General features: G+C 42.9%; 1 protein-coding gene across 6 annotated transcripts in view; it reads right to left on the reverse strand.

The window, feature by feature from the left end:
- ARIH2 (ariadne RBR E3 ubiquitin protein ligase 2) overlaps positions 1 to 18314 on the reverse strand; it is a 36405-nt gene that overhangs the window by 7273 nt on the left and 10818 nt on the right. For 5 of the 6 annotated variants that reach the window (XM_064432847.1, XM_064432845.1, XM_064432844.1 and 2 more), the window contains 8 exons: positions 12044 to 12111; positions 10288 to 10351; positions 5498 to 5645; positions 4860 to 4981; positions 3852 to 3961; positions 2912 to 3029; positions 1355 to 1405; positions 1233 to 1254 (listed from right to left, as the gene is read on the reverse strand). In XM_064432847.1, the coding sequence (XP_064288917.1) occupies positions 1233 to 1254; positions 1355 to 1405; positions 2912 to 3029; positions 3852 to 3961; positions 4860 to 4981; positions 5498 to 5645; positions 10288 to 10351; positions 12044 to 12111 (703 nt within the window). Of the gene's footprint in view, positions 1 to 1232; positions 1255 to 1354; positions 1406 to 2911; positions 3030 to 3851; positions 3962 to 4859; positions 4982 to 5497; positions 5646 to 10287; positions 10352 to 12043; positions 12112 to 14624; positions 14739 to 18314 lie in introns of those variants that run through there. The other variant, XM_064432848.1, reaches the window with a different exon arrangement.

The following is an 18314-nucleotide window of genomic DNA, read 5'->3' on the forward strand; positions in this document are numbered from 1 at the left end:
ACTGTCATTCTGGGTTAGAGAAGAGGCTGCCAGTCTCTTTTGTGAGTTGCACCCTCCCCACCATGGGCACACTGCCCCATGCAAACCTCAGTCTGAATAAAACACGAACAATTGGATCCAAAAGTGAACTAAGCAATGCAAAAGAAAGCCTGCCCTCAGTTCTCTCCAGGAGGGAACAACCCAGGTAACATCAGATGTCAGTGGCTTATGACACTTCGAGTTAGAAGCAGCTGAAATAGGAAGAAGGCAGAGTAAAGACAGCAATAGTAAAAACAGCAAAACATGGCAATTTTCTGATTTCAGAGTGAAGCTGTGAGTGTTCTGCTTCAAAGGAAAAAAGATGGAGATTAAGCTGCTACAATTAAGTTGCTTCTGTGTTACTTATGATAATGAGACTGAAAACTGTAATTGCCAAGTTCATCAGCCTTCTCGAGTGCTAAGTCACCATGGTATCTTGGCACTTGCCTGCTCCCCCTTGTCACAGAGCTCCATCAAAGCACATCCAGTGCTGTGAGAACCCCAAAGTGAAGGAAATGAGAGGACAGTCACCTTTAATCACCTTCCCAATCAGGTTCTGATATTACAATAGTTTCCAGTGGTACACTTAACTCAGAGCTATCTCACTCCAAGGCAACAGAAATTAATTCTGCCATGAAAAGGGAAGTGCAAGAACAGGCTGCTGTTTTGTAGGGCCACAAAATGGGCCAAAGACACTCAGGCTGCTAATTGCACAGGAGTGGACTGAGAAGTTCAACATCTGCTGCTCCATATAACAATTAATATAACATATTTTTTAATTAAAACATAAAAACTGCTCCTGCAGTTTCATCTGAGCTGGAGCTCATTATTTCCATCACTAAGCAGAAGGACTTAAGCTGATCTGAGTAAATGGCTATGTTTGACAATATTTTTAGCTGATTACAAATACATTTATATGGAAAGCTCTCCTGTGAGATGAATTCCACTGTTAATATTCTGGAGACTTCTCTATCCAATAGACATGTCAGGGGCAAAAGCCAAACCAGCACTGCAGAACTCAGCTGACATCACAGCCAGTGGGGAAAAAAAAAGCTATCACACAGAAATCTGTAATTAATATCCTGTTCAGGTTTTACTAGGGAGAAAATATTTCAGCCTGTGTTCACAATTTGTCTTAATATCATAAAAAAAGGAGAATGGATCATCATCACTGACAAACATTGCAGAGAAAACAGCTTCCAAACCCAACTTACCATGCTTGCATTTGGAACATTGCTGAAAAAGAAGAGACAAGAGGCACTTGGTTAGCACAAAGTGTGGGAAAAAAATTCCACTTAGAACAAGGGAGGTTTGACGTGTTCAGGGAATTACTCACCATGTGATTGCAGCCTCCGTTCTTTTCAATACAGATATTGCACTTGGGACACTGAGGAAACAGACACAATTGTTAGATCCAACTCTAGCAGCCTTCTGAAGAATGACAGCACTTGTGTGATTATTCCTCTCTGCCTTTTTTTCCTTAAAAATATGCATTCATGTATGAGAAATATTCTCATATGAGAATATTAGCATTTATACCCTGCTTCCCACCAGTTCCTGACAGCTCCACTTAGAAGATGGCAGAAAGGCAAAGTCAGGAAGTTGCACTGCAGCATTGGACTGTTTGCACAAGCAAACACATTTGCTGTTGTTACTCCATGTAAAACTGAAGGCCTTGCTGAGTTACCACTCTGCAGTTACTCAGGCACAGGGACACAATTAGTTCATGCATGACAGTGTATCACAGCTACTTAGCTACAGATAATTGTCATTATACTCTGCCTTCAGCAGCTACTAACAAATGACATCTCAGCTACCTGCAGAGATTCTGCCTAACCACAGGAGAGCTGCACACAGCCCCACTCCACAGATACCCAGATATATATTTTTGGGCTGCATAGGTAAAAAGGAGGAAGTGAGTTTTGCTACTTTGTATAAATTTTCATGTCAGGCAAAATGTATGCCAGGACAATGCTCAATAAAATAAAATTTCTACAAATAAGCATAGCAGAAACAATACCATCACGTGCTGACACCTTCTCCAGAGAAAGAAGAGAACTTGAAATCTCTGATCCATTTAAGTATCCCCTTTCCTAACATAACTGAAGCTTGCAGCTAATCACCACTGTCACAATTGCCACTGGCCATGGTAGCACAAATGTAGCCAAAAACTGTTTTGAAGTCGGGCCACAAAATGCCCAAAAGACATTAGAAGTTCCAATCTCAGACAGGTAATTTAGAAGATAAAGATAGTGTATTTATACAACAATTCTATAGTAGGTAGGCTAACATGCACAGTATGTAATACTGTTTCTTTGTCTTGGGTCTAAACCTACTAGAAGTACTCCAATGTCTAATTTACAGACTTCAGCTACGCCATTTTGCAGTCTTTGCCAAAACAAGACTTTTTCCCTCACCCTCCAGTTCACAGTTCTGCACAAAGATTTTCAGGATTAAACACCACTGGTTCCTTATTTGCTACTGCCTTTGCATTTATGACACCCTCTCCTTCCATTTTAAATACATCTCCAGTGATCATTTCAAAGTACCCACAGTTCTTTTGCCTGTGGGAGGACAGCACACTTGGCAGTCAAAGACATTCACACCAGGTCTGGAATAAGGACCACCAGGTCCTTACTGCAGGAGGGCAGCTGAGCCTCCCACACAAAGCTTTCCCAAGGCATTCAGTTGAGTTATGTCAGTGCCATAGGGATGTAATTAGCTCACATATGACAGCAGCTTCTGACAGAAGCTTCTTGGCAGTCCCTAGGGAGCTGTGAGGATTTGTAGTCTGCAGAGAAGAAGAACACAATGCTCTGTGTGTATAGAATTCTATCCTGGTTTCCAGGCAGGGCTAGAGGACAAGAAATAACAGGCAGGTGCCCGTCCTTACATCTTTAGTGTGAGCACTGATGTAGTTGGCTGTTTCAGAGTCATCTGCACACTTGGTGAGCCATTTGCGAATGGTCGCGCAGTCTGTGGGTGCGTGGTACATCTGCCGACACTTAAAGCTAAAAAGGGGGAGAAGAGAAGAAAACAACATATCAATTTCTACGGAAATGACTCAAGGACTGAGGTTTTCCTGACCAAAATCTGGGGGCCCAGTAAGGGATGGAAATGCTCTTGTGTATTAGTAGAGTGTGAAGACCAAAACTGAACTCCAGTTCCCCCTTCTTGTGTAAAAGCCAGAGTGAGGATGGAAGTGAACCCAGGCCTGACAAATCACGCGTCTGAGGGCTGACTTGGCCCTTCCTAGAGCCCACCTATGGCTCCTCTAACATGACTGCAGAGATCTGCAGTCACTTACCATTCACTTACAAGTAGCCTGACTCCAGTGGCAGATATCAGGCACCTCTATTAGCATGACTTGACAATTCCAGGTGAGTAAGGGCCATTGGAATGGAGATACCAGAAAGCTGGGTCTCTAAACTGGGAGTAAAATGTTTTAAATAAACTTAAAACCTCAATACCAGCAGGTAGCAAGAGGGACTCCATATTTACTACCAGAATCTATATTAATCACTGTGTCTATAGGAAAAAATTTAACTAGCCAAAATGTGAGAATGGTAGATTTGTAACCCCTTGGTTACTCAAGCTGTGTTCCCTGGTTGTCAGAACACCCAAGTTCCCAGAGCTTAGGAAGCAAGGGGACATCTGACCACCTGCAGAAGTCAGATCACAAGTGTCCAATTACTCAGGCCAACTCAAGTTACAAACAACTCTAGCAAAGCATTTCAGACACTTCTACACACCAAAACTGTTGGCAAGCAAAAGGATTGCTCTGAGGACAGCACACACTTTCCCTGTGGTCTGTAACCTTCTCTGTTTCTTACCAGAAGACCTCATTGCAACGATTGCACTGCACTCGCCGGGCTTTTGGCTCTTGTACCTGTATGACCATAGGGCAATCTGCACCAGGACACAGCTGCAGCTGGTAATGGCTCTGTGGACACAACAAGGGACTAAGATCAGCAGTGGGTGCAAGAGACCATTACCTGTTCAACTTTAACCATTCCTATCCTCAAAAACATACAAAGCAGTTATTTCGTATTAAAAATGAGTGGAAAGTGTCACCAGGTCTTGGCTATCAGAGCAGATCCTGCATTTCCTAGTATGGAAGAGGTTTGTTAGTTACTCACAGCTTCTCTAGAACAGGGAATTCAAGTGGATTCTTACAAACTAAGTCAGCACAACAAACAAAACCCCACAAAGACACTAAGCAAACTATTTTGCTCCATTTGAGCTCTTTCCCCATCTTCTCCTTATCTATTCAACTGCTCTCCTATAGTGGCCATTTGTTCCCAAAGGGTCTCTTATTGAGAAGAGGTGACATCATGCTTTCATATTGCTTTGCTGCTTTTTTAGTGTTCCCTGTCTGTTCCCAGTTATCAGAATACTCCTGCATATTTAACCTTAACAATTGCTGCTTTAATTTCAAGAAAGCTCACATAAAATGTAATTGAGCAAGCCAATTCAGCTGGACTACCCTAAGTTGAGGGACCTATTTTTCTGAACCTAAAAATATTTATGTAAGAACAAGAAGGACTAGAATAATCAGATTGAGGTTTTGAAATTCTCAGCTGCAACACTCTGAGAATTCTGAAGCCTCAGCCAAGGAGTGAGTGGATGACCTTACAGCAGAATTTACTTTGGCAACCTCCTAGAGCATTTTGTCAGTGAGGCTGTCCTACAGAAGCAGCCACATCATGTCCATCTATTGAGGACAATTTTGCTGCAGCTACTGCAGTTCTAATCAAAAATGCAAGACACTTCAAACAAAATTTCTGCAAGTCATTGGTGATTTGACCCAGGGTATCTTAAAACTGAAAAAAATCTACTACCTCCACATAGTCCCTGAAGAGGTAGCGCCTGTATTTGTCTTTCAGCTCTTCACTAGGCAGCAATGGAAACACAAAGTCTTCTGGTGTCCGGAGTAGACAGTCCTGAGCCATGCAGGACACCCCTGAGAAGAGAAAGCAACATCTTAGAACAGTGCAGCTTATACTAAGGGGTGGATGCACAGAGAGTACTCAGCACAGTTTCCTCAGTGCCATCTGTTGTTGTGGCAAGAGGAATACAACTGTGAAACAAATCAGGGCTGCTGAAAAGCTGAAGCCCAACTGTCTTCACCAAAAGATGACAGGGCACATGTGCATCCAGGACCAGTGAGTGCTTCAACCAGTATTCACAAGGTCAGATACTTAAATTAGAAAATTACATGCTAGTGCCATGCCAACATGAAAGACAGGCTTGGAAAAGCCCAAAGCAACTCTGGCAACTACTGGCTTCTCCCCAGCACAAAGGGAACAGATGTTTGCATCCACAAGCACTCCAGGGGCATTGCAACAGTACATCACCACAGATGCAAATTCTATTCAACAGATTTGCAGTTTTTAACTTGTTACAGTCATGCTCTTGACTCATCAGAAGGGCCAGTGGGGCAAATACAGGCCCGGCACCACTTCCACCCTGAACTCACCCACTCCAACACCATCCTTGACGAGCACTGTGCAGTGCTGCTCCCAGCAGCTGCGGCAGAACTGGTGCTGACAAGCCAGGGAGAGCAAGTTCTCCTTCCGGACAAACTGCATGCACACGGCGCAGTGGTGGGAGGAATGTACCATTGCCTGGGGAGAGACAAAGCAGCAGGGCAGTGAAAGCATCAACACCTCCCAGAGCATTTTCAGCTCCTCCACACACACCTGCATCACCCTCATTGTGACAATGGTCTCCATGGAGGTCCGGGCCAGAACAGGTTCATGAGCAGCTGCTGTGCCAAGGTGCTGCACTGCCCCAAACAGACAGTCCTTCTCAAGAACCTCTCATCTCACAGAGCACAAGCTGACAGTCACTGAAGAGTTTCTGCCTCTCCTCTAGTGCTGCCCAGAACCCCCCTTTACTTTTCTGGTTCTTTCTCTCACCTTGTTTGAAATATGTCATTGTGTTAGTCCTTCCCTGGATTTACTGATATTCTTTGTTAGCTGGGCCAGACCATCTCCACAGGCTCTGGAGAGCAGCTATCACTGCAAACAGACTTAGCAATGCCCTTTTACCAGACAGTAATTTAGGGTAATGGAAGATGCAATTGTAGAGTGTTTATATGGAGAGGAAAGGGAATTCACAAACTATCACCTCCCATCTCTTATCTTCTGTCTATGCTACATTTGGCAAAACAGGCATCGTCCCTTCAGCTGAAAAGGATTAAGAGGGTTTATTTCAAATCAGGCACAACTGCTATTGCTTCACCAAACCACGGAAAGTACCCTGGTTTCCTCCTATGTAGTGCAGAGCTGATCCCTAGACAACAGATCCAGCCTTCAACACATCTCCACTCACCCCTGGGACCTGCAGAACTAGGCCTAGCCCTAGCCCAGCATCACCAAAACCAAGGCCCTACAAAGCTGTCAGCTGCAGTTTATATTCCAGTTTTTCCTTTCTCAGAGAAGTCATATAATCACTTTTCATCCACTCTGCTGCTCGTGGAGAAGCTGGTGTAAGCCTGCCCTCAGCTTCCAGGCCGAGCTCTGCGTGCTGGACATGCACAGCAGCAGCACCATGACACTGACAGAGCTTGATTCATGGCATGGCCACATCAAAGAGAAGTAATGCAAATTTGTTCTAAGTGGCCTCACTTATAGACCAGAACAGGATTCACTGAGTCTGTAATTGCACTGATTGCCAGGATCAGCTGCTCAGCCTGAAGAACACGTGTGCTACCCCAAACCCTTGCCTCTCCCAGCTCACCACTACAGCTTCTCCCTACAGGGTCAGTCCCTCTGCAGACACTCACTATGAGCATCTGCCCCCAGAATCATTCTGCATTACAAGCTGAATTGCCTAGCAAATCAAGTTTAAGTTAACCTTTTAACCATATTATCTTTCTTCCTAAAATAAAATCACAGTTTGTAGAAGACTGGAGAAATTATGAATAGCTCAAAACAACTAAAGCGTGTGTCTGGGCAGGGGCAGGACAAGTTCTGTGAAGGTGGGGTGGTCACTGCTCCATTTCCCACCTACTGGAGCCTGGAGCCTCTGGTCCAGGCCCAAAGTGGACCAAGCCACTGGAACACTGAAAGCCCCACCTGTGGGGAGGGACCAGAACAGATAAAAGGCTGTAACAACAGGGTGCAGACTCAGTGAGTCCCACTGCCTTGGGCCTTACAGCAGCTAAGATTGACTGGATCCAAGGTGGTGACTATTATCTCTCTCTCTCTCTCTCTTTTCTTTATTTTTTCTCCTAGCTTCCTTTTCTTGAAATCTGGATGGGTTAGAGCTTGCTAACTCAGTGCCTTGCCTTACTTTAATCAGATGTTGCTTTAATATTTGCCAAGTCTTTTATGGTCCAAAGTTTCCAAGTAAAGGTTTGCTATTCAACCTCCTGAGAAGTTTGTTGCCTTCTCCTGCACTCTGCTGTATCACAGCATCTAAGCCCCTTTCAAACACTCATTGAGAGAGCTCAGGGTGACAATTTTTCAGGTGCAGTGAGCAGGGAGTCCTTAAGGGTGGTGAGGAGCTACTTTCTACTTGGACAAACACAGAGTGCTGCACAAAGGAGAATTGTTATTCAGTCAAAGCCAAATTTTCCAGCAGAGAGATCACGGTAACCTGGGAAAAGTGCAACCTCAACTGCTACCTTTAGCTAGACTTGCTGAATGATTATAAAGCTTGTCCAGCTTTGAATGGACAGAGCTGGGATAAGGGAAATTGGCATTCTCTGTCTGGTCTTGTAGAAAAAATACAGTATTTAGCAAAAAAGAAGGAAAAAAATTAGTAAGGGCAAATCCATAGTCTGCACACTTTTGGAAGCTGCTTTAATAGCTGCTCAAAGAGATAAGCACAGAGCTAAGCAATGAGATAAGGTGGTGAAGGGTCTTTGACTGAACTGGATAGAATACTGCAGGTGACCTTGGTGGCAGAACATAGTGCCCAGCAGAAAACACATAATGAGTTAAATGCTGAAAAGAGACTAACAGAAAACTTCCATACTTAACTAATTAATCCCTTGTAAGAGAAAGAGAATTACATTTGCAGATTGCCTGCTTGAAGGGGGAGGATTTAGAGAATGAGGTGAGGCTTTCCAGACTCACTTAAGAGGTGGACCTTACTGACAATGATGTCACTTGCCTTTATCCTTGGGAGGAGCTTGATACAGCTAAGCCAGACCCCCCCGCCTCTCCCTAAACTCTGCCAACTTATAAAGACTGATGCTGTTTATGAGATGGAGTGTGAGGAGGCAGCACCCACTGCAACAACTAAACAAATGCCTTATTCTGCAACTGAGCTGGCTCAGCTGCAAGAAAAATACAGCAGGCATGCAAAGGAAACTGAAACAGTATGTGTGGAGGATTTCACTTATGGGGGGAGACAGCAGAAAGCTGTTGGAGGATGAAACTCTGGGGTCCCAGAGTGTCCTTCACAATGCATAATGGCAGAGAGCCCTGGTCTCTGACCCAAAGGACAGCCCACTGGGCAGGAGGTTTAGACCCCTTGGAGAGGGGAGAACCCATCTCTATTCCCACTCCAGCACTGGGTAATCTGACCAAGAGTGTGCAACAGGCTGCCTGCCTCCAAATGATACACAAGAGGGGTCTTGCAGCCTCTCAGTCTTCTCCTTGCTTTTGTTTGCTGAGCCAGAGAATAAACCCCCCTAATTAAAGCACTACCTGACTCACTGAACTTTAGGCAACTCAGTTGCTTGGAGCTTAGAGCTGCTTGTGGGGGTGGGCTGCAGGCAGGACCTGGTCTCACATGGGGGCAGCTGGTAACCTATGGCACACAGGTAGGATTTGTTGCAAATGAAGAGTCAGATGCTGCACAAAGGGCAAAGCTCAGGGATCCCATGGGTAGCCACAGATGCCCATGGCAGAACAAAATTAACACCAGATGGAGAGTTCTTTTTTTTTAAAACCAGTCCAAGCAGGACTGGGTTTTCTTTTCTCTCTCCTCTTACAGATATTTCGTGAGAAGATGAAGTGGCAACAGGACTGAAGAGTTACACTGTTCTTCACTGCATTGATTATTTGCATGCGTTTTGTCTCAGTAGTTTTGTCATGTTTATATTTGCAAAGTTTTGTTTCAGTTTAGCAGTATGTATAGAAGTTTGCCTCAAGCATTGTTCTGGGTTGCCGCATTGGGCAAAACAGATTCCTCTACCACCACTCCTATACTTTATATTTTCTTACCTCCTCAGAGTAAAATATTAAGCTATTGTAAATTAAAGCTGGGAAAGTGTTTGGTCCAAACCCAGGACCCTGACTGAAATGATGTGCCAGTGGTTCACTTGCCTGCCAAGGAGGTTGGAATGGCCCATTGCAGGGGGAATACTCAAGTGACAGCTGATACAAGACTTGGATAAATCTTGAACTACACAGACTAATTTGCAGGTATGTCAAATTAGAAAGATTTTTTTTCTGGACTTTAAGCAGATAATTTGAGCCCATGAAGTTTACACTTCTGCCAGCTTAGCTTTTTCACTATACTAGTTATAGGAGAGCTCAGATGCCAAATCAGACTTTTAAGATCTCCTCTCCCCCACAACCCTGAGTGCTTCCCAGATGTAGTATTTTATCACTCATAATCTGACACATGGCAATGTGTTCCTAGGGTAATTCTGCATTGTCCCAAGACACCCACTGTGAATGAAATCTATAAGCATGCAACAGGAAGTTTCTATTTAAAGTGGGGGGGGGAAGTATCTGAAGATCTGTGTAGCCCTGGCTACGAACAACAAGTTGTTGGTTCAAATATCAGCACTGACTGACTCAGCAGCAACACAATTCACTGGGAGATTTAGCTTAAGCATCCCTAAGCTGAGCAGTGCAAATAGATAAAATAAGATAAAAATGCTAAAAGAGAAGACAAAAAAATCTAAAAATCTGTTCCAGACACAGACAAGCTCTGCTCACTCTGTGCAGCCAGAACTTCCTTTCAGTGTCTTTTTACATAGAACAGAGTTAGAAGAGGCAGCCAAGCCCATGCACTCTGCTCCTTCCATTGTCTGCCATCACTTGTGCCAAAAAATCATCCTAATCTTCTTGAAGTCATTCTTGAACACTACCTGCAAGCCAACAACAAAGCTGCTATTTAAATATTAGAGACCTCTTGAATGCATTCTCATTTCAGAAATAAACCCAGCAAGGAATCTGGGTGTCAGACCAGAGTTTGCAAAGGGTTAACACTGGACAGAGGATGCCATTAGTAATGCAATCCCCCAAGAGGGGGGTCAGAGGTGTCTGCCAAGGGAACAGACGGGATAGTTCACATACTTACATGTTTGGATGAGGTGGGCTGGACTCGAGCTTCTACTAGCAACTGGGCAGCATTAGCCTTGTGCCTGAAAAGGCAATTGAAGAATGATCAAATCAAGTTCTGAATACATTTTGCATAAATTGATCCTTCTTGATCTGAACTGAATAAACAGCTGTCTCTGTGCAAATAGTAGGGTAGGTTTCAACAGGAAAGTGGAAATGTCTCCTGGGTGAGGCTCCTTCATATAGAGAGCTGAGCTCCCCTCAACAAAATCTTATGAGAGTTTATTCAGAACTAGAAATACTACTTCTCCTGGGAATGGATTAACATTTCCCTTACACATCTTGATGAATACGTTTCTATAACTATCTCTCTCCCCTGAAAAATTATTTTTAGGCTAAGATTTTCCACCCACACTCCTAGAGCAGTCCAAAGCCCCTGTCCACAATAACACACGGCAGTGGGGCTCTGCACTGCCTCCTATTCCTCTGTAAAATTAAGCTGTCCTGGTTAAGTCTCACTTTAACTCCAGACTATTGTCCATTTAAGTAATTACTCTGTGACAGATTATCACTCTTTAGGCATATGAAGCTGTCTATCAGCAGCCATATAATTAAACATATTTTGCTGTTTGTGATTTCATTTGCAGATGAATGTTTGTATCTCACTGAATTCAGAAACAGCAGCATCACTGTTGTGGCCTTGCTGTAAATCCTCCCTCCTCACCAGCACTTCTTAGTTATACCAGTGAGCTTTCTTTTGACAATTTCATTTTTTACCAAGAGAGAAGTTTGAGAACTAGATCAACAGGAGAACAATTTGCAAATTCATCACTTTAGGAGTAAACCCTTCCCCAAATTTCCTCTTGTTTAAGCCTCATCAGTTAACCTGCAGGATCACCCAGAGCTGCTATGCAGGAATCTCACTCTCCTTGAATCCCAGGGAAAAGCTTTCACAGGATACAGGGTGATCAAGGAGGCAACAACATCCATAGACAGGATGCATTTTCCATACATTCTCTGGATAAAGTTGCTGGCTACAGGGCCAAAAATGTCTGGGCAGAATGAGTCAAGCTGATATGCTCTCTATTTTCAGCCAATGTTCAGTTCTGAGCCAGTATTCTGTGGGGGGGCTGCCAGCAGCAGTGCCTCCCAATGCACCTCCTGCATATGTCAGGGCAGAGCCCAAACCCTCTTTCTGAAATCAGCTGGAGGGGTTTGTGAATAACAGTGACACTGACCCAACAAAGGAGCTGCAGTGCTCACTTCTCTCACACTATCTTCTCCTGCTCTCCAAATGCTGGCCAGCTTGGGAAAAAAATATCACTTAATGTCAAAAGGAACAAAAACTTCAGTGTGAATGTACTACTGAAGACTACATCAGAAGAGGGTCAGTGCTCCTTTATGATTTTTGGCTCCTTTGTTCAAAGCAGAACATATGTTATCTTTATGTCTTATTAAATAAATATAGATGCAGCACTCTCAAGCTGCTATCTCAAAATTTAGGATAAATCTATCTAGAGGGTTAGGGTTCCTAACAATAATTCCTAAACTGAAAGACATTTACTACTACTACCTTCTCCCTGCTTAAGAATTTCTTACAGCCAGTGAAACCTCAACAAATCAGTAGCTTTCCTCTGCTTCCTAAAAGGGACTGTGTGTCCTGCTTCCAGGTCCAAAGACACTTGCCAAAAATACCTATGGAGCACCTTGAGCATTTCTGCAAAGCCAGGGGGGAAAGCACTAAGCACAGACAAGATAAGGCTATTTACACTTACCTTTCCAAAATCTCTGAGATTTGCCAGTGGAAACTAACTAATACTAGCTTTGCAACAGCATGTGATACCTAGGTGGAAAATAAAAAAAAGAAAAAAAAAAGGTCAAACTTTGAACATTTTGAAGCCACATCTCTCTGCTTAGGAGTATGATTTTCATATAAAAACTGTATAATCTCAGTACAATATCCCAGTGATAATCAATTCACATTAAACTGCTAGACATGATGCTCACAGCCAGTACATCTGCAATACAAAAGCTGGAAAGAAGTATGGGTATACCAAAAACTAACTCACTTTGTTACAATATCACAGAGAGGAAGGAATCAAGAATGCACTGGATTAGCTTGACTGCTCATGGAAGCCCCACATCCAGGCCTGACTGCCATCACCACTCCAGAGGGCCACACCAGACTGCAATGAGGGTCCTGACCCAAATGCAGAGTAGGAACCCCAGGGCAGACAGACACCCCTTACTGAGGTGGAGAAGCAGCAACAGGCTGCAAATGCAGGCAAACTGTAACAGCAAAGGGTATGGGCAAAGTACAAAACATTGTGCCAGCCCTTCACTGTAGAGAAGGAAGTTACAGGCTGCAGTGGAGAGGAAGACAGAAAACTACAGTGCCAGGGCCTGTGTCCATGCAGAGCTGCTTGCATTACGTGGACTCTTGGCAAACACAATCCGTGCTAGCCTGAGCACCACCAGAGTACTGCAACATGACATTTAAAGTCATGCTACAAGGGTGCAAGCAAACAAGTTCTCCTTCATTTTATGTATTAGTTTATTTCAGAAGAAAACAGACTTCTCTGCTTGCACAAAAAGATTCCTACCCACCAAGAGGACAGACGTCTGCTGAGCTGATAGACCTTCACCCTGCTTCTCAACCCCTTCAGGTCCTAGAGTTCAAATAAAGCATGTTCCTCCAAACAGACCTTTTCCAGGGGAATTCAGAGGGCTGACAATGCCTGTCTCCTCACTGCTGTTTGTGCTAGGAAGCACCTGGGCAAGTTTGGTGTCTGCACATTCTGCATTCAAACACCCTCTGACACCAAAGGGCTCTGCTCCCACACTCCAAGATGAGCTATCACCAAGGCATCCTCTACTTTGCTCACAGAAAACAACTCCTTCTGTTCTAGCTGCAGGAAAAGTTGCTTTTTTTTTTCTCCTAGAGAAGCTGTCAGTCCCAATCACGGGCTGAAATGCCACAGGCCTTCTTGAACCCTGCTACAGGTGAATCACAGCATGTGGTGCAGTACAGACAGCAAACCAACACAATCCTGGAAGGAAAAACAAGCAGTGGTCACTCCTACAAAAACAGTCAGGCTCTGCACACCCAGAAGCAGCATATTTATTACTCTCCTAAGTCAACCCTGCTGAAGAGGTGCAGTTTCACAACACAACTGACCTATTGCTGCCACATGATACTGCCCTGAGCCTGCACTGGCATTTCTCAGTGCTGGACAGTTGGGTCAGTGAATTAAACCTGGGCAACACCAACACACAAAGCAGATGTGGTGTTTAATTGACTCTTATCCATCTCTACAATCTGATGTGCCCACTTTGCTGACCACTAAGAAATCCCACTAACAGAAGAGCAATTTTCAATATACAAATAACCCCTTTTCTAGGAGAACCAAAGCATTAGCTCATGCTGTGCAAGATCTGGCATGTCACCTTCCTCAACTTTAGCAGCAATGTGATGTGAGCCTCTGAAAACAAAGGCTGCCAGGCAGCACTGCCCTCCCTCCCTCCCAGCACAGAAGCCTGTGATTAGATGGAGCGTGGCACACAGGGCTGCTGCTGCCAACACACACAGCCTGCATGGATGAAGTGACACTGCCAGCCTGGGATGGGTTGTTATCTTAAGCCCCCAGCCTGGCAGACCCAGACAGACACCTCTGACTTGTCTGTACAAGGAAAACATCTGCATTTGAGTCTGTAAAACAAACAAGCACCAGGAATGTGGTCTCTACAAGACTGGCTTCCTACAAACGCAAACCACATGCTAATGAATCATTCTTTAGCAGGAATGAAACTATTTCTCAGTAGCAGTAAGGAAGAACTGACAGAAGAAAACAAACTGCTGGACATAAATGGGAAGCTGATGTGTAACAGGAAAATGAGTATTTTTCAGTTGGATTTTCACAGCCTGAGGTATAGCATTTGTTGCAGCATCACAATTCCATGGTCTTACTTGTTCCCTGAGGGGAGTCAAGTACATTCAAGACTCAAGATGTACAGAAAGAGAAAGACAAATACCAGCAGACATTTCTGAAATCTAACAAACTATCCTAACACAATCACATGCTTTTGAGCCAAATTATATGTCAGGCAAAATGTGGAATTAATGCTCCAGAAGGATGTTAGACTAACAGATCTAAAAGAGTAACAGCTTCTGTGACTATTCCTATTTAATTTGAACTACAAGCACTGTAGTGCTAATTTTAGTAGTTTCATCATAAAAGCACACAAGAATACAAAGCAGACAAGAATATTAAAAAAAAAATTCAATTCATAAAGCCTGATCCATGACATTAGACCACTTTCATAAAAACCCTGAAGCAGAAAAATTTTTGTTACTACCTGATCAGAGCAATTGCAATCTTGCAAAACAGAAGTCCCAGAGTCAGAGAGCTGCAGCAACAAATGCACAGTCTCCTTGGCACAGAAGTACCAGTTCTTACAGATTAAAGATAGGTAACATTCAAACTGTGAGGAAGAGGGATGGGAGAGCAGCAAACAACTGATGACGCTGGGGCTGTGCCTGCCGAGGGGAGTCTCACCACAGGCTATGTCCTGCTCACCCACAGCAAGGCTGGGAATTCAGAATTTACAAATGTAAATACAATCAGGGACAAACACTACTGAGGAGATTCCAGAAAACAAGCATGAGAAGAAAAACAAATGTTTAACAAAAGCCTGCTTCTATTGATTAGCAGCACTCCCCAGCCTCTCTCAATGACTGTATACTCACAATGACTGAATGATTGTACCAAGTCAGCCAGTTCTTCCACAATAACACCCCAGAACAGTTGAAGTAGTTCTTTGTAAGCAAGGGCAAAAACATGCTGAACACAGAAAAACACCATTACAATCAGAAGTTTGGTCCATGTGTACATATTCATTATCTTACAGAAGTAGTGAAGAAGCAATGTACAGAAGCTGATAGTGCTGGCACACTGTCCAGTGAAGCATTTTCTTGACAGTCAGAAGTTTCACCCAATGAAGTACCTCAAACTTACAAAACACTTCAGAAAGAGCACTGATTCAGTCCCCTCTCAGTCACTGGGTGCCACAAGATCTCAGGAACAGTAATGCTTTGTTTCAGCCACAAACAGATTTAAAAAAATTATGCCTCTGATAAATTGTCTGCTTTGTTTAAACTTTCCTATTCTAATTTCAGAATACTAAGAACCAAAAAAGACAATAACACAGCCCACTTGGTGTCTTGCTGGCAGCAGCTTCTTTCAATTAAATACTTCTACAGACCCCAGTGCAAAGGTGAATGCATATTCTATATGTTGCACTATTTCAGTATTTGCCTGCAACCCATCAATTATGGCAGTGCTTCTATATAGCCTGACTTCTCCCAGACTCCTCTATCTGGAATTAAATGTATTAAAGTTTAGAATCTGAAAGCAACAGTAATGCTATTTTTTATTCTCGTCCTCATTCTCATTTCTCCACTACCAGCTTAAAAGTTTAATATCAAAGATAAGCCCAGACCAAATCTGAACTTGGAAAATTTCTGACTGAAGACCAGACTTCCTTCTCCATGATGTGGCAGCAAAGCTGAGCAGACAGAATCTCATCCAATTTGCCATTTCCAGCTTTATTTTAAAACAGGAACTTTATAATCTCCAAAGCCTCTTCCAAACCTCCACCAGTTAAACTCTGACTTTTGGAGAGCTGCTGATTGCCAGGAATGGCACCAAATGTTGATGAGAGCACTGGAAAAGGGAAGCAGCACCTATGTGCAAAACAAGGGTGCCAAGAGGAAGCTGCTCTGCATAAGGAAAAGACTCTACAGGAGTTGTAAAAATAGTCTGAAGATTTTACATAGTGCTAAACAAAATCAGATTCTGAAAGTGGAATAAAATCATAATGCCACTGCATCAAACACAAATGTAGTCATTTTCTGGAAGAGTGCACAATATTTTTTGGGGTTATTACTTCCATCTCCATTTATCTTCTAGGTTCTTTAGTCTCCAAGATAAGCAAAATTCTCACACTTCTGAAGTGTGAAAGACAGTCTGGCACTCTTTAGGATACGACAATATCAAAAGAGTTTGCAAAGAATTTCTGCAGGTCCCTTGCTGTGTTCAGAGGGCTCTAAAACAATTGTCTCAACTTGCTTCCTTAGATAAGCCAAGGTGTTTGGAGAGCTGATGTTTCATCTCTTTACAGCAGAAAATCTTTTTAACCATGCTACCTTGACAATTGCTAATTGAGACAGAAATGTTTCCAAAAGCTAAAAAACCACCATATTTTGTAGAGCTTGTATTTTACAGAAATTGCTCAAGAATATTTCTATCACATGCATATCTCATGAGTTCATTTCACTTTTCTCAAAGGGAAGATCTATTTTTTGGAGGTGCATTTCAATCCTCATTTTTGCAGAGCTATGCTATCAGGAATTTAAAACAAGGATCATCACACGATTCTTAAAGAGATTCAATTCAGAACGAGCTGGAGATGATAGGGTCTGGTTGGAGCTGACATCCCACAGCTTTGCACCAAGCTGACAACTCCTGTTAGATCAGGATTGCACTGAAATGTCTGCCCAAGAAGAACACAAATCTGGCATAAAGAAATGTAGCTTCCATTTCTTTCATTTTCCTCAATCAAAGGTTTTTATACAAATAGATTTAAACAAATAGGATTAATCTTGAGAAGCATTTGTTTTAATCCACAAATAGTTTTTGTTAGTTTTACAATGAAAGGATGAACTTGAAAAGATACTAGTTTTGTGTGCTGCATCCAAACCTCTAAAAACACACTAAAATTCTTTACAACAGGAAAGGCACATGGAGCAAAAGCCTCTGAAATAGTTTCTGTTGGTAAGAAACTGGCAAAATAGAGACTGAGCTGAGCTGGCAATAGAGTAACACCTTATAAAGAAACCATAATTTGGATTGAGTAATTTCACTGAAGCAAAAATCCCTTTAGACATGCTTTACTTCAGTATGCTGAGGTAAGGAAAGTAATCCACAAATGGAAAAAAATTCATTTTATACTTGTTTTTCTTGTGGAAAGTAGATCTGACTCTCTCCATGCCCCATTGGAAAAAGTATGTGACAGCCCTGTTTTTACTGGAGGGTTTCTCAGAAAACTGCAGCAGTATCAAGAAATAAGCAAGGGCAACCCAAAGCTTTTTTTTGGACCACACGTTGTCCTTTGATCTACCTCTTGTAAGCAGACTTCCAATATGTAATCCTAGTAGAAAACACATGAGGTTGCAGGGGCTTGACAGGATTCACATCACCTGCCATAAACACCCCAAGTGTTCAAAGCCTTATAGTAAAATCTTTCATATCTATTACAGGTTTCTGAGTATAAGAAGATTGTTTTCAAAATTGAACTCAATTTCATTTAACAGGAAAACCAGACAATCTTACAACAAAAACACATATACTGTATTTCTTTTTTTCTTGTGCTCAAATTTTTTTCAAAATGTGAGAAAAAGCCCTCCACTTTTACATTTCACACAGAGGATAGATTATGATTTGTCTGGTATTTCAGGCCCTCTTCTGATTACAGACTGCAGGCTGCAGCAGGTAAGAAATGCCATTTAAGAGACTGTAGCTGCACTCTCAATACTACAGAAAGGTTTTGTCAAACAGCACTTCATAAGCTCTGCTTCATCACAGGGTTTTAATCTGTACCCTGTCACTCACCTTCTGGCATGCAGAGACCTGGTGGTGCCAGTCTGCAAGATTAGAAGCACATTTAGGAGGCAGACTGCAGTTTGGGGATGACAAACATTCCCAAATGTTTGCTGGTGTTACACCACTGTTGTGAAGCTGTCAGTGCATAACCTAGTTGGCCACATACTGAAGAAAGGGGATCTGGGGTTAAATTCTAGCTCTTTCCCCACATTTACACATGGCTTTAATCCATCTGCTCTCCTAAACAAGGACAGCAACAATTTCAGCTGCAGCTGCCAACAAACAGGATCAGTAGGACTCAGCTAGGAAATCTCAACATACGTATTTCTCAAGCTGTTAGGCTATTCTTCCTGAGGAAATTCAGAAATAAATATTAAAAGAACAG

The sequence above is a fragment of the Passer domesticus genome, chromosome 9 (genome assembly GCF_036417665.1).
Source record: "Passer domesticus isolate bPasDom1 chromosome 9, bPasDom1.hap1, whole genome shotgun sequence".
In the NCBI taxonomy this organism is placed as follows: domain Eukaryota; kingdom Metazoa; phylum Chordata; class Aves; order Passeriformes; family Passeridae; genus Passer; species Passer domesticus.